This window comes from Sorex fumeus, unplaced genomic scaffold, assembly GCF_029834395.1.
Source record: "Sorex fumeus unplaced genomic scaffold, SorFum_2.1 ptg000055l, whole genome shotgun sequence".
Lineage (NCBI taxonomy): Eukaryota > Metazoa > Chordata > Mammalia > Eulipotyphla > Soricidae > Sorex > Sorex fumeus.
Window position 1 is genome coordinate 7,204,906 of NW_026606112.1, and position 22,711 is coordinate 7,227,616.

The following is a 22,711-nucleotide window of genomic DNA, read 5'->3' on the forward strand; positions in this document are numbered from 1 at the left end:
CGTGACGTATCCGATAGGCCAAACACAGTAACAACAAGTCTCACAATGGAGACGTTACTGGGCCCACTCGGGCAAATAGATGAACAATGGGAGGACAGTGCTACAGTGCTACTATAATCTAGAAGTAAGCAATATAAATACTCTCAAGAAATTCTTAGAAGGGTTTGGGTGTTTCCCATATATTCTTAGTCAACTGGACTTGGGGTTCAATACGATGGCAAAGGGTGTAGGAAAGGAGATGACCTGAGCATCCCTAATAGTGTTTGGGGATTCCAGGACTGCTTCTAGTGATACTCAAGTAACCATGTATTATCCATTTGAATCAGGATTGTTCACGTGCAATCCATCCCTTCTCTAGTCCTTACACTAAGCTTCAACGTTGGCATATGTGCTGACGCTGCAAGCCATGAAGCTCAGGTTGGACATACAGAGTTGTCGTAGGGCTGCTACTAATGATGCTATGAGAGAGCATAAGAGTTTTTCCATTTTTTGGCCTATAGTCTACTTTCAGCATGCTTCTCCCATCCTGGGAGGATCCTCTCAACACCCTTTATTTGGTGCTCCCTTCTCTATCTGAACTCCCGTTTCCCCTAGCATGTGATTGCTACTCAATGCCTCTTTTGCAAACCACAACACCCAAAAGGAGAGAGAGCACAAAAGGGTATGCCCTGCCACAGAGGAAGGGTGGGTTGGGAGGGATGGGGGGGTGGGAGGGATACTGGGATCTTTGATGGTGGAAAATGGGCACCTGTGGAGGGATGGGTATTTGATCATTGTATAATTGAAACCCAAGCAGGAAAATTTCTAAGTCTACAACTGTACCTCATGGTGTCTCACTAGTAAAAATTAAAAAAAGAGAGTTTTGCCATTTTGAAAAACATAGCTCTTCCCTGTTAAAGCATTCATTTGGCCATCTCTGATAGCATTTCTGGAAAAAAGCAGAGTGTCCTCAGGTCAATTCTGCAGAGCTATGGCATCACAGATCTGCAAGGTAATGTTTACCTAACTTTTATGAAGAAATTAAGTTTCCCCAAACTCAGATATTGCTGTCTTTATGACAAAAAAAATGTCTGAGAAAATGTCCTCTGTGAGGCATTATCCAGGAGCAAATGTACCTCTGAATAAAACAGATGCCTTGTAGGTTGCCTAAATGTTCAGAATCTAGCATATTTATGAATGTGATATTTAGGAAAAACTAAACTTAACTATAAAACTTTACACAAAATATTTATGGTTGCTCCAAAGGCAAAATGAAATAGAAAAGACTCTCAACAAAAACTTTGGGAGATATTCATACTTCAAAATGGGCAGCACTCAGAAATTCTAAATTGTTATTCTCAAATCTTGTTCAGTATAATGTCCTTTACGTAGTAAAATTATTTAGAAAATGTTTTAGTCATTTTAACTTCTTGATTTAGTACACATGCTAACAGAATAAAGTATCTGAGGTTAGTAACAGCACATGGCTAGTATGTCTGTTAGTCTTATATTTCCTCAAATTTTAATTTCCTGATGAATTTCTTATAGATTTAATATATTCATAAAATAGACTTTGAGCTATTGCATTTAAATTAATACATCTATAATAAATCAAATAAACCTTCATAATAAAATTAAGATACCCCACGGATAAAATGTCTATTGTAAGGAAAATTATATTTGTAATTTTGTCCATATCAATATACTTCTTTATAAATATTCTCACTGATATCATGAATTAGATATAGTAATCAGAAATATAAATCACAAAGTAATCTAAGATAAATATTATTGAAAGAAGATTTTATTACAAATTAATGCTACCTAAGTTGCTATCTCCTTTTATAAGAGATTTTATTTTTTTATCTTAGCACTAAAACTGGAGTAGACTTAGACCTCAAACATATTATCCTATGGGATATGTACAGTGGTACAAAATATTATTTGGGGACCAGAGTGATAGAATAGTAGGTAGGGTGCCTGCCTTACATTTGGCTGATCTGAGTTCAATCCCAGATAATTCATTTGGTCCCCAAAGCCCACTATTAGTGACCAGGAATTCCTCAGTGAAGAGCCAGGAAACCCTTGACTACAATGGATTTGACCCTTAAACAAATAGAACATAGAAAGCAGGATGTCTGGATTTACAAGTAACTAATTTTGAAGACTGAAGTATAAATTCTTCAGTTTTTGTCTCCTAAAGTAAGAGATAGGAAAGATACTTTCAAACAAGGTCCATGTAGACTAATTATTGGTGACAGCTAAGAAGGCAAGCTAGTTCTTCCATATATATATCAACATCTAAGCATTATATTGTATGTAATCTCTACTAGCTCCTTAGTTCTCTTGATGCTTCATTAGACTGCTAACATTTCACAGAAATGTAGCATTGGTAAGAACAACCAATTCATATTTATATGCCTATTATCATGTTTTACTTGACCACAGCATTGGTTTCTTAGCGTATAATGAATTTTCTTTTTTTTTCTTTTCTTTTTTTGATTCTATGTTAACAAATCACATACTTCATTGCTATCAAAATGCTATAGGTAGCAAAAATAAACGATACCCAGGGGACCTGGACATCATGTTCATAAGAATTTACTCACTTTTCAGGATGGAAAGGTTGATGTAAACTATTATTCATAAGGGAATGGTTATTCTCTATGGAATAGAAATTCTTAAATTACTACCCAAAACTTCTTCCTAATTTCATGAATAGAATGCTATATCAAGACTACTATTATATTACATGTGATGGAAAAAGAAATTACGTAGGGATAGTCAAGTTGCTATAACTCAACTAACTGAACATAGAAAATGATCTTATATCCATTTATTGACTTTCAGTTAATCGTGTGTAGTATCACAGATATTGAGTTATGTGAGCAAGTTTTGAAGCATTGAAAGCAAGCATTGAAAGCAAGTTTTAACATGATAGCTGCAGAAGTCTTATCAGAAAGACTTGAATCCATGTTAACTAATTTATAATAGAAACAAAATATTTTAGCAAAAGAAGAAAATATGTTGGAATTGGCTCAGAAATCATTTGCTTCTGCATTGAAAAGGTTACCGAATGTGATACATAGACCAGTAAGAAGAGGTGCTGGGAGCTTGTGGATAATAAATGCTTTCTTCATCTGCTATTCTGTTTCTTTCTTTTTTTTTTTCAAAAAAGTATGACTAAATTTATTTTACTAAAAGTCCTACCCTTCATGGAAAAAAAAGAGGGCAAATAATGATCAAAGTTCTGAGAACAGCCCAGAAGTGCCAAGATTCACCCCATGACTTGCTTTCTACAACAGGGAGTTGGGTTTCTCTCACATTTGTTTAAATTTAAGCATTATTTTTCCCCAGAACCTTCACATAAAAGCTGAATCAGTCAGTTACCTTGCTTTCAGCTTAGTGAGAATCTATAGCAAAGATCTAAGCTTAGTCCATTTGCTCTATACAACATTGTGCTGCTACAAGCAATTAGTTTTAAACTACCATTTGGGCAATTATTTTTATTAAAATTGGAGCGATAGCACAGTGGTAGGATGTTTGCCTTGAGCGCAGCCAGCCTGGCCGAGCCGGGTTCGATTACTCCACCCCTCTTGGAGAGTCTGACAAGCTACCCGGCAAGCTATCTCGCCGGCACATGAAAGCCTGGCAAGCTACCTGTGATGTATTCAATACGCCAAACACAGTAACAACAAGTCTCAAAATAGAGATGTTACTGGGCCCGCTCGAGCAAATCGATGAGCAATGGGAGGACAGGACAGGACAAAATTATTTTATTATTATTTATCAACAAATTATTATTTTCAACAAAAAAAATTTGTTTTCTTTTTGGGGGGTTAGGGTACACACAGTTATGCTCAGAATTTACTCCTGTCTCTGTGCTCAGAAATAATCCCTAGAGGGGGCTCTGGCACCCTATGTGGTGCTAGGGAGATGCTGTGTGCAAAGTAAGTGCCCTACGCACTGCACTATCTATCCAGTCTAAGAATTATTTCTTTGAGAGGCTTAATACTGTGTCACATTTTGAGTTTTCCTAACCTCTTAAGCAGCTATTCAGAAGAATCAGCAAATAGAGCAGTATTGTAGTGAGCAAGAAATGCCACTGAGCCTGTGTAAAGCTTCCTCCCATTGTTCATCGATTTGCTCGAGTAGGCCCAGTAACGTCTGCAATGTGAGACTTGTTGTTGCTGTGTTTGGCATATTGAATATGCCACGGGTAGCTTGCCAGGCTGTGCCCTGCGGGCGAGATACTCTCTGTAGCTTGCTGGGCTCTCAGAGAGAGGCAGAGGAATCAAACCTGGCTCTACAGGGCCTGCCATACACAAGGCAAACGCCCACTGAGCTATACAAATCTGTATTTCCTTCTATAATTCTAAGCAGTCAGTGAGATAAAGGGATTAGGAAGGATGTTGGAGGCACACTTGAGGCCGGCCAGCAGCGCTGGGGAAGCCAAGTCGTTGCTGTCACCGTTAGCAGGACTAGCCCCGGGAGATAGCCCACAATGGCTGAAAATGGTGATACTGAAAAAATAGCTGCCCTGAAAGCCAAAATCTGTCATCAGATTGAGTATTATTTTGGTGACTTCAATTTGCCTCTGGACAAATTTTTAAAGGAACAGATCAAACTAGACGAAGGCTGGGTGCCTTTGGAGATAATGATAAAATTCAACAGGTTAAATCGTCTAACAACAGATTTTAATGTAATAGTTGAAGCATTGAACAAATCTAAGGCAGAACAAATGGAAATAAGTGAAGACAAAACTAAAATTCAAAGATCTCCAAACAAATCCCTCCCTGAATTAACTGATGAATGTAAAAGTGATGTAAAAAACAGATCTGTTTACATTAAAGGTTTCCCAACTGATGCAACCCTTGATCACATAAAAGAATGATTAGAAAATAAAGGTCAAGTACTAAATATTCAAATGAGAACACTGCATAAAGCATTTAAGGGATCAATATTTGCTGTGTTTCATTGCATTGACTCTGCCAAGAAATTTGTTGAGATCCCTGGCCAGAAATACAAAGATACAGACCTGCTAATTCTTTTCAAGGAAGATTACTTTGCAAAAAAAATGAAGAAAGAAAGCAAAATAAAGTCGAAGACAAATTATGAGCTAAACAAGAGCAAAAAGAAAAACAAAAGTTAGCAGAAAATGCTGAGATGAAATCTCTTGAAGAAAACATTGAATGCTTGTTGAAATTTTCTGGTGATTTGGATGATCAGACCTGTAAAGAATATTTGCATATTCTTTTCTCAAATCGTGGTGAAATAAAATGGATAGACTTTGTCAGAGGAGCACATGAGGGAATAATTCTATTTAAGGAAAAAGCTAAAGATGCATTGCTTAAAGCCAAAGATGCAAATAATGGTACCTACAATTAAGGAACAAAGAAGTGACATGGGAGTTTCTTGGAGGAGATGTAGAAAAAGAAGCACTAAAAAAAAATCATAAGAGATCAGCAAGAATCCCTAAATAAATGAAAATCAAAAGGTCGAAGATTTAAAGAAAAGGGAAAGGGAAATAAAGCCCAAGCTGGGTCTGCTAAAAGAAAAGTACAATTTCAGGGCAAGAAAAATAAATTTGACAGTGATGATGAACGTGATTAAAGTGGTGCAACTGAACCAGCAAAAAGAGCAAGAGAAGACACAGACAAAGGCATCAAAACAAAAGAAAACAGAAAATGGCGCTAGGGATCCGTAGTTTCAATACTCAAAAATTTAAAAAATCACTTTTGTTAGTAATTATGTGGCTTCTGTTTAAAGACTTTTATTTAATTAATTAATTTATTTATTTATTGCTTTTTGGGTCACACCCAGCGATGCTCAGGGGTCATTCCTGGCTCTGCACTCAGGAATCACTCCTGGCAGTGCTTGGGGGACCATATGGGATGCTGGGGATCGAACCCAGGTCGGCCGCGTGCAAGGCAAACACCCTACCTTCTGTGCTATCACTCTGGCCCCCTATTTAAAGCCTTTTAGAAAGAAAACCGAATTAAGTCCACTTCAATGTCCACCTGTAAGAAAAAAAAATGTTCAACTCTTGTTATCTAAATTTTTATGTATAGTTGTTCGTGTTATTTCTGATATTCAATATCAGAAAATTAATTGAATTGCTTTTGTAATATGAAAATTAATATAAACTAATAAAAATGTATACTGTATAAAAAGAAAAAAAAGAAGGATATTGGAGGCACTATCATATTGTAGCCGTTCATTCTATTTTGCCTCTGATGCTCTGATTCCCCTTCTGTTTGATATATGTATTTTTAATTACTGCATATACACATAAAGACTGGAGTTTCCTTATAACATGTGTGTGCTAGTCTCCAATGTGGTATATCTCTGTTCCAAACTGAGCATCATTACCCTTTTGATATTCTAAATAAAAACAAATGAAGAAGAAGGAATTTATATTTCTGGTTTCCTGCTTTAGTTCAGCCATGGTCTTCTACCTTTGGACTTTAATTTAATTTAAAATTAAAGTTTAAAATACAAACGAAATTACTTTAAATAAGCATAAGATTTGTTTTTATTAGTACATAAACAAATCATACACTTGATGACAGACAGCCCTCCCTGGCTAAAATTACTATGTGTGATTTTCGCATGTTGTATCCACTTCCACAGTTCATAAATGTTCATAAATATTCATTTTAACTAGGACCATGTTTTTAGAAATCTTTGCCAAAATTCAATTCATTCATTACTACAGAATACAGATATTTCCTTACTTGAGACTATGCTTTTTTGTCCATTTAAAAATATATGTAAGCAAACAAACTAAAAATATTAAGACTCCAAAACTGTCTATAGTTAATTTCCCCTTACTCCTTTGTTTTTCAGGGGTATACTTCAATGGTTCTTTAGTATATTAGAATTATATTTTTTGTATACATAAAACTTATTGTTTTATTGCATCTCTAAACCAAGTCCAAGGACTTTTTTCTCCTCTTATAAATATCTATAGAGAATCACCTATGAATTTGTACTTATAAGCTGAGGGAAATATACTGCTATAATAGAACAGTGGTTAGGGCGTTTGCCTTGCACATGGCCTATTCGGGTTTGATTCCTCCCTCCCTCTCAGAGAGCCTGGCAAGGTAACGAGAATATCCTGCCCACATGGCAGAGCCTTGGAAGCTCCCTATTGCATATTCAATATGCCCAAAACAATAACAATAAGACTTACAATAGAGATATTACCGGTGCCCACTCAACCAAATCGATGAACAATGGGAGGACAGTGCTACAGTGGTACCATAGAGAAGAGTGATATGGAAGCAGAGACTATTTATAATACTTGCCTTTTATTCTTACTTTTCCCAGATTTTAATTCTGGATATACTATTTTCTGTGATACAGTTTTCTGAAGCTAACATTTTTTGCCTTGTGTGTTCTGCACAAACTAACCATATTATGGCAAAATTTTGTTTTTGCTATTTGATACATACTATCAAATCTTACCTTCTATCTGAATATCAAATAGACTTCACCAATCTTGTTTTGGTCATTTGGAGTCATAAGTATTTTAGGGAATATCCAGAAATGAAATATGAACACATTAGTTTTCTTAGAGCACGTTACTCAAAGATCATAAGTATCCTTGAACATTATCACGAAGATGCTTTTCAAAAATAAAAGATAAGAAGTACAAATACTTGTTGGAGAACAGTTTTTGCCCAAAATGCCCAGGCACGTTGCATACCAGGTCCAGGAGACATACGGCAAAGGAAGACAGGAGTGTGGATAAACCACTCTGAGAGATAGCTGATGGCTGTTCACTTTATTGCCAAACACACACATATTTTATAGAGGGTCTCAGATGGTGCAATCACATGAAGTTTAGCATTACTGACCTATCACCTTTCCAACTCTGCTTTGCTCCATCCAATTCCAATTAGGGTTAGATGCTGCAGTTAGGAATGACTCGCTAAACATAGGTGACAATTCCTGGGGGGCTAGGTGAGACTCAAGGGTGCCTGGTGCTGGTAATATGTGCCCAGACACTTCCTTCTGGGTCTCTATGCAGGGACAGATTTTATCTGCTATGCAGGAACAATCTTACCTGCTCTGGAGTCTGTTGCCTTGTTCCACAGTTATTTAATTTGATAAGTCAGAATATTCCCTTGGGATTTTTGCTAGCAGAAAAATTGTATTTTATTCTAGAAACAAGTGATTAGTTTAATATTTAAAAATATTTTAAATTTTACAGCATTAGTTCCAAAAATATTTGATTAATATTTTGTCTGTTGAAAAACATTGGATCAATTAATCCCATCCATAACTGAAATACTTAACTGACTAGAACTAAGGGAATTTATTTAATAAAGAAAATCTTTATAAACTGTGTTGCCAAAGTTATACAATAGTGAAAATTTAAATATTAAGTATCAAAGATTAATTTTTCTATAATATCAAGAAGCATATAAGAAAATATGATTCCAACAATTTTTCAAAACTGAAGATCCTATGTGTTAATCAAGGCTAGAAAAGAAAATTAAATGTAATAAATTTTGAAAATGAAGATTTTGAATTGTCTTTAAAGCATAGTCAACATAATTTACTATCTAAGATATTTATAAAAGTATAAAATACTAATTTTTTAATTAAATAATTTCAAGTTTCATGGGAGATGTAAAAGCCACTTATACTTTTAAATGATAAGAATAAATCGTTGAACAATAAAATTTAATGAAGTATTTCAATTGATTTCTCATCAAAAACACATAAGATATGCAGGTTTAAATCAAACATAATATGCCAAATATCTATGCTAAAGATATAAAATAAATTGAAGAAAGCAAATTATTTATGTGTACCTGTAATCTCTTTGAAAAATGTCTTTTCAGAAGGCTGGGAGATAGTATAGCAGATAGGATGTTGCTTTGCATATGGTCAACTTGGGTTTAGTCTCCAGAATCCCCCAGCCCTCCAGGAGTGATCCATGAGTAGAACCAGAAATATGCCCTTAGCACCCTCTCCTCTCCAAAAGAAAAGATTTTTAAAGATAATTGAATCAGAATTTGGGTTTGAATTGCATAAATTCTTTTTTATTCTAAGCCACATTTACAGATGCTCAGGGATTCCTTCTGGCATAGCTCATGGAACCATATGAGGTGTGGATTAAGCCCTAGTCTCCGAGATGCAGGGCAAACTCCCTACCTGCTGTACTATTACTCCAGTCCATGTTCTGACAAATTTTAGGTTGTAATTCCTTTTCCCCTACTGTAGCACTGTACTGTCCTCCCATTGTTCATCGATTTGCTCGAGCAGGCCCACTAACGTCTCCATTGTGAGACTTCTTGTTACTGTGTTTGGCGTATAGAATACACCATGGGTAGCTTGCCAGACTTTGCTGTGTGGGCGAGATACTCTCAGTAGCTTGCTGAGCTCTCAGAGATTTGAGGAAGAATCAAACCCGGGTTGGCCAGGCAGTCTGTGCTATCACTCCAGCATAGATAGTACATTTTTTCACATTTTGTAGCTTGCTTCTTACGTGTATTTTTTCTTTTGCATATAGAAGCTTTACTTTTAATGTAGTACTACTTTGTGCTTGAAACCAATTTTTTGATGTATCATGAGATACACAATTACAAAGTTGTTTGTTTCTGTCATACAGCACTTTAAAATACAATGTTCCAACACCCATCCCCTGACCAGTGTACATTTCCCACCACTAATGTCCCCAGTTTCCTTCCTGCCAACCCCACCAGCCTACTTATGTGGCAAGGACTTCTCTTTCTCTCTTTCTCTCTCTCACACTCTCTAAGAATAGAAGACTATTCTTTCTCCATTATATGTTTTTAGCTTGATTATGAACTACTAGTATTAGGGTTCACAATCCAAATACAAGACACCCATGCGGAGTTTGCAGAATTTATTACAGAGAGTTATTACAGACTGACCAGTCAGGGCCGCACCCCACTGAAAAGGGTCTGGAGCGCGACCTTAAAGTAGGCTAAAAACACTTACTGACTGACCACCATGTTCTTTCCCTCCCTACTGATTGACTGGTACCACCTGCAAGTAATACAAATCTTTGTCTCCTCATCTATTCTTGTTCCTTTTTCCAGGATGTGCTCCAAGATGTGGTTTGGAGTTCTTGTCCAGTTCAAACACCAGTTAGATAAGCATACAAAATGACTCCCTAAACTAAAATGTCTTCACTTTGGTTCTAATACTAGTTAACTAATTATGCAAGGATTAAGTTTGGGCTCCATGTCTTTTATCATATGAGACACACCCTGTGAATTTCACACCAGGAACCATGCCCAGCAATGCTTTACATAGTGATGCAGACAACAGTTCAATGCTTTTAAGCCTTTTAAGCCACCCATGCCATGTTGTTTTGGCCCAGTAGCACTCAGGCCCCCCAAACAACTGTTTTGGCTAGAGTTGGCCAACTGGGACACCTACATGATACTTCAGAAACCAAGAGTTGTTTGGGATAGTATTTAGGCACATACACATGCTAGGTAGGCATTGGCCCTAAAATTGAGTTATATCTGGCCTATAAGTCTTTTTCTATACCATATTATTTTAGTGACTATATTTTCTGCATTGCTTGAAATAAGTTAAAACATCTGGTCTTAATTTTTTTCTATTGATTTATTTGGTTGCTTGAAATTTTTTTATGACTCCACTAGCATTCTAGGAATTTTTCTAATTACGAGAATGCCATTGGGATCTTGATAGGGTTACATTGAATCATAAATACCATAGGCACATTTATTATATTAATCCAAATCTTTATACACAAAATATCCATTTACTCATTTCAGTGAATTCCCTCTCATTGTTTTATTCAATTTATTTTAAACAAAATCATGCTGATTTTATTGTCAAGGTTTTTTACTTCCTAGGTGGAATTTGTTTCTAAGTCTTTTGTTTATTTTGATACTACCGTGAATAAGATAGCTTCTTTCTTTTTTAGTTGTTTCATTATTAGAATAGTCAAATGTAACTGATTCTGTATGTGGATTTTATGTGCTGCCTCTTTTAGTACACTCATTCCTTCAGATGCAGTAATTCCTATTGCAGTACTCCTGGTGTTGATGATCAGAAATATAAATAAGAGATTCCAGCCACCTTCCACCCTGCTGGAAACAGGACATTCTCTCACAGACCTCATCTTTTCCCCTGGGAATTTGACGGTTGCCACCGGCAAACAGTTCAACTCTGTTAGTATCTTTTTGTGGGTAAGGCAGTGCCAAGTCGGGTTTAGGTTTTAATAGATCCCATATTGCCAAGCATAGATTTTTTTATTTTAATTTTTTATAGAAGAGTGTGTTGGATTCTCCCTTGAGGAATGTTGAGTCTATTTAAATTGTGCATACTGAGTGGCTTTGCAAAATGTCATTCACCAAATAATTCTTCATCAGTTACTGGAGGCATTCAGAAAGGATTTTGTGGTTTCAAAACTATTAAATGGATTTTTCTGTATTTACTGACAGTACAGTGGGCAAGTTACCTTAATTTCCTAGTAGCAGAAACTACTATCAAAGTGCTCTATTTTGTTTAAGTATATCTAACTCATTTATTAAGAAGAATGGAAAAGGGACTAACTTATGCTGATATGTCTCTGACATTATTTAACTTATGTAATCTAAGTTTTCCTTAATTACATAAATTGCCTTTGATATAATTAAACACAGTGTTTAAAATATATAAGTATTTTATTACAAAACTATGTACATTTATTTTATTACTATTATTCCAGGTTTTATTATGTTATGTTTTATTGCTTTTATTCCATATTTAGTGGCTTGAAACAGAATAGATTTGTTCCTTCACTTATTTTTAGGTTATAAGTCCAACGTAAATAATAGTAAGCTACAGTGAAGGTAATGAAAGTATGTATGCTTCAGGAATCTCTTGGGTTTAATCTATGTTCTTGCCTCTCAGAGATTCTAGAGGTACTTAAAAGTCTTGGACCCTCTTTCTTTTTTAAAAGCAAAGGAGAGCAGGTTAAGTTCACTCTCAAGATAAATCTTTAGTCTTATTTAACTGTTAAGGATTCTTCTAATTACAATGGAAACCCTCGGGAAAAGCTGGGTTAATCATCTTATTTTAAGGTCATCTAATTAGAACCCTGTTCTATACTTGATATAAGGTGTCTTTTATCACCCAAAGTGATCTATTTGTAGATTGGGGAGATTAGGATATAGATGTTTTGTGGGGGGTGTCATTATTCTGTCTGGTGTGTATACACACAGTTGATCAAGTATAAAATGGGAAATATTTCCTCTACAATGACTTCTCTTGCTAGGTTAATTTTACAGCTATATAAAATCCCATCTGTGATTTTTGCCACAGCTCTTGTTTTTGTTGCAATATGCTATTTGATTTAAAATTGGATTCTTTTATCTTAAGTTTATATACATTTATACAAAAAGTTTATATATGTATAAATATAAGTTTTTTCTATGTATATCTACATGTAAATAAGACATAAATTACATTTATATTGTATGCTTACAGATATAAGTAAATGTACAAAGGCATTTCCTACATATTAATATACATATAAATACATATAAATTGTATATGTCGAAGTGTTATTTTCTTGTAAAATAATTTTGATGGTTTATGGTGTATTATAACTTTTTCTATTTTTAATTGATGTGAATATTATATATTCCTGAAATCTAAATTCAGTCCTGGATTTATTTAGATTTTACAACATTTTCTGAAAGGTTAGGCATAGATTGTTAGTTGATAAATAAAGGAAATGATTTTTTAATAAATCAAAATTTCCTTAATAGATATGGGTCATGATACATACACATACAGTATGCACACCTCACCGATTGAAGTGCCATGATTCACCTAATATAAGTCTAGTTTTATTTGACAAATCAATGTCAACAGAATTTTATAAAAATATTTTATTATACGCATTATTTAAAAAATTGGGGGTTTGAAACAAATCAGAGAAAAGCTGAAATAAAGCCTTGGTGGTTATGAGAAATGATTCTAATTTGGGGCACTTTATTAGAAAACTAGGAATATAATGTGTTATTGTGTAAATTCATTAAAATAAATCCAGGGCAAGCTAAAATGGTATCAAGGTTATAGTGAATTGATGTTATTTTATTACTTTTTCTTCTTTGGTTCAAATGATTATAGCCCTGACATGTAGTTTATCCTTGATGGATGAAAGGAGACACTAAGAGAGGGGATGAGCTAATAACAGGAAAGTCAGTATTGAATCATAAATATATTGAGATTTTGAGAGAAATCAAGATATGTGCTTCAATCATTAGAGTTTGTCACTACTGAGATTTATTGGTTGATGAGCTGTCAGTGAACCAAAAGGAAAACGTTTCAAAGGAAGCAACCAGATTTGCAGAAAAAGCAGTTCAATACTCACAGGACTCTATATAAATAGAACTTATGAACTGAAAGTGGCAGTAAGGTTTGTAGATCAGCAGGGATAGAGTTTGCCTTAATTCAAAGAAAAATATAGCCTCTATATTTCTGCCTCCAAATTTTAAAATCTTTATAATGACACTGAAATATGGTAATGATCCTGTTTTTTTTTCTTTTAAGTAAGATTACACTTATATTCAAAGCATAATAAACTACTGTGTCATTTTGATCTAAAACCAGCCTGAGTTAATATCACTAGTATAAACATTTTCTGTGTTCAATTTAAATAAAGTGCCTATTATCCAGGGGTTGTGAATAAGTGTAATTATAAACTTTTCATAGATTTACCTTTACTAAAAGTTTTGAACAAAACAGCTAATTAAACTTTTACTAGTAAAGGCTAAACTTGACTTTGGTTAGATACCAAATATGCACTTATTAAGTATAGGAAGAGAGAAATGGATTATTATTAGGCATTCCATAGCACTGTAGCACTGTAGCACTGTTCTCCCGCTGTTCATAGATTTGTTCGAGTGGGCAACAGTAACATCTCACAGAATTCCACAAAGCATAATAAATAGATTATACACATATATATCCACAGGATGACATTAGTTCTGTAGGGCGTCTGCCTTGCATGCGGCCAACATGGCCGACCCGAGTTCGATTCCTCCGCCCCTCTCGGAGAGCCCTGCAAGCTACCGAGAGTATTCGATATGCCAGACACAGTAACAACAAAGTCTCCAATGGAGACGTTACTGGGCCCGCTCGACTACAATGCTAAAATTTATTGTGTATTCTGGGACAACTGTATTTGTTCAGGGTAAAAATTATCTGCATGCATCCCCTCTTTTGAAAATTCTCAAATTTCTACGTGATATGATTTGCTTGTCAATCTGTGTTCTTGCAAAAATTAGGAATTACAATTGAGCAGCAATTTATAGTTGGCTTTCTATGATTTGGGGCATTTTTCCACCTAAAAATATTAACTATGGATTATTGAGTAGTCTTGGGTTCCTTGCATTTAAGGAAAAGCCAGACATGCCTCCAAACACATACTCTTTGGTGCTTCCAAATCTGTCACAATGCTCAAAATTTTTTTCTATTTACTTTAGTAGAAGTTGTTTGGGCCACACCCAACGATGCTCAGGACTTACTCATGGCTCTGTGCTCAGGTATCATTTCTGACAGATCAAATGCAGGCAAAGGTACGGTGCTTTGCCTACTGTACTTACTATCCTCTATCATACCTTGATAGAAACTGGGAATGGGTAGCTATAGTGATATGTTATCTCTTATCTTTTCCAAACTATTGGTTTTGAGAACCTAACCTGAAGTTATAGTTCCACTGGAGAAGGCTGTTTAATCTAGAGAAAAGATGATAAAACAAGAAAGAGCCTTGCTCATAATAAGTCAGCATGTTGGAAAACAGCAGATTCATCTCTGAAAGATCCAAATTGCCCATATGCTCAGAAGAAGCCAGTTATGTGAGACAATAAGTGAGAGGAACATGGAGTAGGCTATAGGCTAGGGGATACTAGTCAAGTGTGATTAGTACAATCCCATGCCTGCTGGTCCTCTGAGCCATTTCTGTTAATGGTACAACCATATAACATCTTCTTTGTTTAGGCTTTCGTAAGAAGAGCAAGACAAATAAAGAATATTTTATATTCTAAACAACCTAAGCCAAAGTGTAATTTGCCAGTTTTACTTCATGACAAATTTTCTTTTGACCAGTTTCAGGAGCTAAAAAAAAAAGATGTTTTAATATTTTTCCTAAGTTATAAAAGTAATGATATATTCAGGAGCCAAAGCAACAGTACAGCTGGAAGGACATTTGCCTTCAATGCAGCTGACCTGGATGGATTTAATCTCCAGCATTCCATATGCCAGCCTTCCCCCGCCCCAGCCCACCAGCAGTGATCCCTGAGTGAAAAGGTCAGGAGGAATTCCTTGGAACTATCAAGTGTGACTCCCAAACCAAAATAATACTGATAATAATAAAATTTTGTTTTGACTCCCTCTACAATTCATAAAATGAACTAATACTTGACTTTTAAATTGAGAGTATGGGTGGCATTAAAAAGTCAATTTCGGACTGAAGATAGTAATGTAAGTAAGATGCTTGCCTTGTACATACTCTATGGCATCACGAAGGATTCCCTGAGCATAACCAAGAGTCACCCTGAACACAGAACCAAGGGTAAGTCCTGAGAACAACTAGGTATGACTCAAAAACAATAATTTAAAAGTTAACCTTAAGATTTGTGATGTTTAGACAATTAGTCTTTTCAAGATTTCTCATTCTCATGGTAAATGTTCAATTAGTGCAATTAGGTAGATTTCTGAACTATGATTCTGAAAGAGGGAATTACTAAGGAAAATTCATTTTTTCCATTCTTTGGAAGTTTTAGGAAAAATGGAACATCAGGTGGTGATGGGGCTTGATTGTTAGTAAAGCACATGTAAAACCTGAATTCCATCCTGGGTGCTGTGAAATGAAACAAATTTTAAGAAGGTAATCAAAACTAAATTAATAACTTCTCTACCTTCCTAGGCAAATTCACTGTAATTAATTTTGTAATGAATATCTGCATAAAATTTTGGAGAATATTATAATAAAACTTTAATTTTAAATACCTAATTATAATAATTAAATTCTTAATTGTTTCCTGCTTAACACTGATAACATTTTCTTCTGTTTCATGGATAAATAAAACGTGTCCAAATAAATGCAACTGCAGAAACTACTCAATTAAAACTACCCACAATGTTCTATCAGGTAGAGATTATTATGTGGTAAATATGATTTTCTAAGCCCCACTGAGGGTTCTGAATTATCAACTTTGCACTGGAAGTTTCCATAAAAACAAAATGTCTTATAATCTCTCTAGCACCTTTCCCAAGATTTAGTCACTCACCACAAAACACCCACAGACATGGATAAACTGGTCATACCTTCTCTATGATCTGAAAAGGGCCAAAATTGACATGCCCAACTCTATCACTCTTTTTTGATTCAGAGAATTAGTTTAGAAAAGTTGGCATGTTTTATCCACTCCTTTTACAAATATTGCTCATATGATTTTTGTAGTAGAGCAGTTCATTTAATTTGTTTACCTAGAATTCCCTAAATGTATTTGTTCAAAGAACTTACTTTCTGGCATATAAATCCTATTCAAGATGTTTCCTTGGCACATAGTTTGGTAAAATCTTTTAAATACTCCTTTACTCTACTCTAATATCATCTGTTTTTCTAAGTAGTGAAATTAGAATTTTGAAAGTGAAAACATTGTTCAGCAATGTCAACTGAGTTTGGCAGCTAAGAGAATTTTTCATGCTGACTTTTGAAGCGAGGAGATGAGATTTCTCTTGGTAAAATCCTATTTAATCATAATCTCTTAAAGCTTCAAACACGTATATGAGACCAAATGAATAGCCACAGAAATTCTAAACTGAGTGCTTTTATGTGTAGAATCCCTTTGGCCCTATAAACTTTTACCGTATTTCCCATCTTTATATTCAGTCTCATACATCTTTGGATATCTATCCACAGAGATGTATTTGTAAAATTTAAGATTGTAAAGTTATTGTTATTATTATTTTGATATTTTGTCCTTGTCTAACAGTTTTCAGATCTTATAAAAGTCTCTGAACACAGGGATCACTCCTATTGGTGCTCAGGGGATCATCTTCATGTAGTAGTATCAAATTTGAAACCAGAGTCAGCTGTTTGTAAGTCAAGCTCCTTAACATCTGTACTATCTCTCTGGTCCTGAAGTTATTGTTTTAATTCAAATCTATCAGTAGTCCTAAATTCTTTACCAGTTATTTAATTCCCATAACAAAAGTGAACTCCTATCGGAATTTTATTAGAGACTGAATAATAGAAGTGCAAATAAGACAAATAGTCAAATGCAATTTAAATGTGAAGACATTCTTGGCACTTTTGTTGTTTTGTTCTGATCACAAACTTAACCCAAGTGGAAGTGATAAATGTTATAACATAGATGGTACACTTACTTGCAATTTAGGTGTTATGGGGACACCAGGGGGTACTCAGGGTTTATTCCTGGTTCTTTGCATAGGAATCTCTCTTGCAGTAATCTGAGGTGTCATATGAAGTACTAGGGATTGAATTTTGCTTGACTGTGTTCAAGGAAAGCACAATCCTCACTGTACTTTCCCTTTGACCAAACTTTTAAAATATTTTTACAAGTATTTATTCATTTCAATAGAAACAAAAGAAAACAGAATTCCAGCGAATGTTTCTATTAGTTGGTCTTAGAATTAGTATGATTGCATTTATGTCCTCAAATGTAGTCTGGAAATGAAAACAGTCTTAATAGATGTGAAATTCATATGCTTGTAAATAAAGCAGAGATGACCCAGGTCCATATCCCTATTATTTGCAGCTAATTATCTAAATGATAAATTGTTGCACACTTATTACAATGCAACTCATAACTCCCTTATTAATGTCCAGAATTGAGTGCTAACTAATTCTTGTCACTTCAGGACAAAATGCATTATATCTTTTACACTTTGTTCCTATAATATTAAAAAATAAATATATTGAAATATTTACAATATTAGAGAAGCTTTTTATGTTATAAACCAATGAAGTATATACATGTATTCATGTAAAGGTCTGGACTATGATATCATACATTAAAATTTTTTAATAAAAACAAGACTTAAAGGATTTATTGTCACATGTTTAAATAATGTGGTTTTGACCCTCTTGATATTGTTTCTTACAAACTTATTAGGAAAAATATCAAAGACACTTAAAAAATTTAATGACATAAGTTCAAGTCTCTGGATTTTGAGTTACCTCAATTTGACTTTTAAAACACTAGGATTATTTATAATCCTAGTGTCTTACTGTAATTGTTATTAAGTAGCACTGCAGCACTGTCCTCCTATTGTTCATTGATTTGCTCGAGTGGGCACCAGTAACATTTCACAACAAAGTGTGAGACTTGTTCCTCCGCCCCTCTCGGAGAGCCCGGCAAGCTACCGAGAGTATTCAATATGCCAGACACAGTAACAACAAAGTCTCCAATGGAGACGTTACTGGGCCCGCTCGAGCAACTCGACGATCAACGGGAGGGCCTTTACCTTTTTTACCTTTATGAATATTAAACATTGACTTTCATGCCCCAATTTATTTCTCTATCTCTTCCTCTTTTGCCTTTGATTTTTGAGCCACACTCAGCTGTACTTGGGTATTATTCCTATCTGGTCCTGAGAGATCATATGGGGTATCAAGATTAAACTCTGTTTGCCTATGTGCAAAGCAAGTCTTCTGACAACGACTATCACAGCGTCCCCATTTTATTTTCCCTTTTTACATTCATATAACAAAGATAAAACCCGTTACTTCAGTTTAAATTGATAACTTGATCACTTGATCAGTTGACATCCCATTACTCATCGATCCGCTCAAGCAGGTGCTAATAATGTCTCCATTTATCCCTTTTGTGTGCTAATGTAGCCCAATGGCATCTGCTCATTCTAGGTACATGAAGAGCCTCAAACCGATCGTTCAGGGTCTTGACCAACAAGTCTGTCTGACCATCTTATAGGTGGGTGGCCACACAATCTTTTGACATCCTGTGAAATCCAGTTGGTAATGGCTCTACTCCAGCGGTCATCTCCAAATCTCATTACGTGTCCAGCCCATCTGATTTTCAACACCTTGCTAAACGAGGCAGTATCTGTGATTCTTGACCATCAACGAAGTTTGGAACTCCAGATTCTTTCTCTCATTGAGTGAAGCATGATACTCCAAGTATAGCTCTTTCAATTCCTCTTTGGGAGACCCGAATAGCGTTCTCATCCTTTTTTTCATAGGGCCCAGGTCTCTGAGGCATATGTTAATGCAGAAAAGATATGACCAGAGCCAGAAGTTCTTTGTTCTCTTAGCTATTTCTTTGATGTTCTTGAAGGCGTTCCAAGCCACTCTCTTCCTCCTGAGCAACTCAGGTGCCAGGACATTTGTCATGTTGACTTGTCAACCTAGGTACACATAACAGTTGCATTCAGAGATGTTCGTCCCATTGAGAGTGAATGGAACATCGGGAACAAGACCATTTCACATAAACATTGTCTTTGTTAGATTTTGCTGTAGTCCGACCTTTCCACACTCATGGTTGAAGTTGGCCAGCATTTGTACCGCTTGGCTGATGTTTGGTGTTATAAGAACGATGTCATAAGCGGAGGTGGTGTAGTTGCCAACCATGTATCTTTAATCCCATTCCTTCCCATTCTAGTCGTTGCATGATGTTCTTGAGGGTGGCAATGAAGAGTTTTGGTAAAATGTTATCACCCTGTTGAACTCCTCTCTTGATGGCAATGGTCACCTCCCTGTAGAATGGTGAGATCCTGGTAGTGAATCCACAATACAGCTCACGAAGAATCCTGATGTATTGACTTTGAATGCCCTGTTTGGCTAGGGCCTTGATGACTGCTTCAGTTTCAACAGAATCAAAGGCCTTCTTTAAATCAATGACCTAAATTAGAAGGAGTGGCATCTTGAACTCCCTAGAAACCTCAATGAGCTTGGTTATTGTATGGATATGGTCGATTTTGTTAAATCCTTTTCAAAAACTGACTTGCTTGCATGGTTCTTCTTCATCTAGTGTTCTGCCAATCTTATTCAGGATGATTCGAGTGAACAGCTTATAGACGACAGAAAACAGACAGATCAGGTGATAGTTGCAAATGCCATGGATGTCTCCCTTCTTGTGCAGTAGTACAGTCCTGCTGGTTTTCCACTGGGATGGAAACTTGCATTCAGACAGGTAGTGCGTGAATAGCTGAGCCAGTGTATTGATGAGTATTGACGGCAGGTTCTTCAGGTGTTTGCATCTGACCTTGTCTGGTTGGGTGTTGTTCGCTTCTTTACCGACAAAATAGTGAGTTGGATTTCGGAAGGGAGAACTTCGGGAATGGCATATCCATCCTGCAGTATTTGGTATGTGGGCAGGTGGGATGTGGCTATCAAAGAGATCCGAGTAGAAGTCATGGATGATCTTCTCCATTGCTCTTCTGAAAGATGTGATAGATCCATCAGGACATCTTGGTCTTGTAGTTGCCGAAGGACAGGAGGGCATTGCAAATGCTTTTCCAAGCTTCTGTTGCATTTGTCAGCACTCTTTCTCTCTTTGAGGTCTTCCTTGATCACTTCTCTGCACTGCTTTGTGAGCTTGCTCCCTGCAGCCCGGCAGACCTCTATTACCTCCACTACCTCCACTTCCCAGCCACGGACGCCCTCCAGGACACTTTTGCCGCGTCCGGCGTTGTGGGGCCGAGCCAGGCGAGGGCTGTCAGGGTGAAAGCAGCACTCGAGACACACAGGGTTCCGTCATTCAGGAGATGGCATGAATGCGTGCGTTTATTCAGAGCATAGGTACAGACTTAAATATGTTTCCACAGCCCACCCAAAAGAAAGGAAAGGGGATGGGCAGTGGGAAAGTGGATGGGACAATGAGCAGAGCCATGCACCATTGGTCAGCCACCTGGTGACCGTTTCGACCTAATGCTATTGGTCAGAACGACCTACTTTGATATAGCTTTGACATATCTGCACAGATTGTGCTGTTCCTCATGCATCATTTACAAATCATTTACAAGGGTGCATTTTCTCCAAACTGAAACCTCCTGTACTGGGAAGTTGCCCAGCTTTGAGCAGGACAAAGGGGGAATGAAAAATCAAGCATTCTTTTATTTGATCAGTAGGCAACAACTTTCTGGACAATCTGTCCATGACTCATGCAGGAGAGAAGACCCAGAGAACCAGAGAAGTGGAACTCTGAGACCTCAGACTCCAGGCTCAAAGGACCCGGGAGCAGAGATCTTCTGCTTGCTCCCAGCTGCCTGGGAGATCTCCATTACCTCCACTACCTCCACTACCCAGCCGTTTGTCCTCCAGGAGCTTTCTGGACCACGCGGCCGCAACACAGCCACGTGACAGATCATAGAACACTTAATACAAGATTACCGCAACATATTTGAATGCAATGAAATATGGTTTGAAGCATGGAAACACCTGTAATGGTTATTAGAGGCTGCCCAAAAAACCTCTATCCCTCTTGGAGAGTGTGGTAAGCTGCCAAGTGTGTTCCGTCCACATGGCAGAGCCTGGTAAGGTACCCATGGTGTATTCAATATGCCAAAATCAGTAAATTCAATGGGTCCCATTCTCCTGACCCTGAAAGAGCCACCAATATGGCAGCGTTAAGAATGATGAGAAAAGAGAGGCTCATAAAAATCTTAGGACCGACCTAGGCTGCCAAAACGAAGAAGGACAAAAATGACTGTCTGTAGTTTCAATGGATGTACGCTGGCATTGGATGCATCCATTGAGGGCCTGATGGTGCAAGTGCAAAAGATCAAGTATGATGACATTGGTCTACCTGAGATGAGAAGGAATCAATCACATCACACCATTTTCAACACTGGGGAGAACCATTGTTCGGAACATATGACAAAAAAGGTGTCGGTGGTGTCGGTGTCCTTGTCAACACAAACTTGGCATAAACATTAATTCATTTGAGTGTCTAACAACCCAAATTGGACAATTACACTTGAATAGATGTGGCTCACTGCCAGTAGTTTCTATCTTCATTGTCTATGCACCAACATCCAATTATGGTGAAGGAGAAATTGAGAAGCTCTACATGGAGATGGAGAAGTTCTATAAAGAATACCACACCTTCTACAAGATCATTGTGGCTGATTTTAATGCCAAGATAGGACCAAGAAGATCAGCCAAAGAACTCCACATCAGAACCCATGACTTAGAATGGAACAAACAGGGTGAGAGACTGTCCGAGTTCATCATGTTGACCAAGACCATCATGGTAACTCACAATTCCAGAAAGCCAAATCTAAATGTTGGACATGGGAGTCTCCCGGTGGACAGTTCCACAACAGAATTGACCACATCATATTTAATCGACGGTCTTTAATTAAATGAAAATTCAAGTAGCAAATATTTAAAATAATATGAAATGAAACATGATCATTAAAAGTCAAGCATCTAAACCTACCTTTCTTATCAGATCTATGCTCTCTCTAGGTTTGTATTTTTCTTTTTTTAATATGGGATGAGATACTTCCAAGGAGGTGCACTTTGAGCAGAGCCTGGCCATCGGAAATCCAGAGCACTTATTCCGCATCTTCCTGTGTCCAGGACATACACTGTTGGCTGATAAGTTTTTAAAGAAAAATCATATTAATTATGGAAAACTTCCGCATAACTTTCTGGAACATAAATATAATCATTTTGTAAAGATACATTTTATTTATTATTAATATAAATTTTATGTGTTTTTTCATACATTGT

At 36.4% G+C, this 22,711-nt stretch overlaps 1 protein-coding gene across 1 annotated transcript; it reads left to right on the forward strand.

Moving 5' to 3' along the window:
• The first annotated feature begins 4,469 nt into the window (after positions 1 to 4,469).
• On the forward strand, positions 4,470 to 5,152 carry LOC130033994 (lupus La protein-like). Its single transcript, XM_056125589.1, has one exon. It carries the CDS (start codon positions 4,484 to 4,486, stop codon positions 4,871 to 4,873), a length of 390 nt encoding a protein of 129 aa, XP_055981564.1. The 5' UTR covers positions 4,470 to 4,483; the 3' UTR covers positions 4,874 to 5,152.
• The last annotated feature ends 17,559 nt before the right edge of the window (positions 5,153 to 22,711 follow it).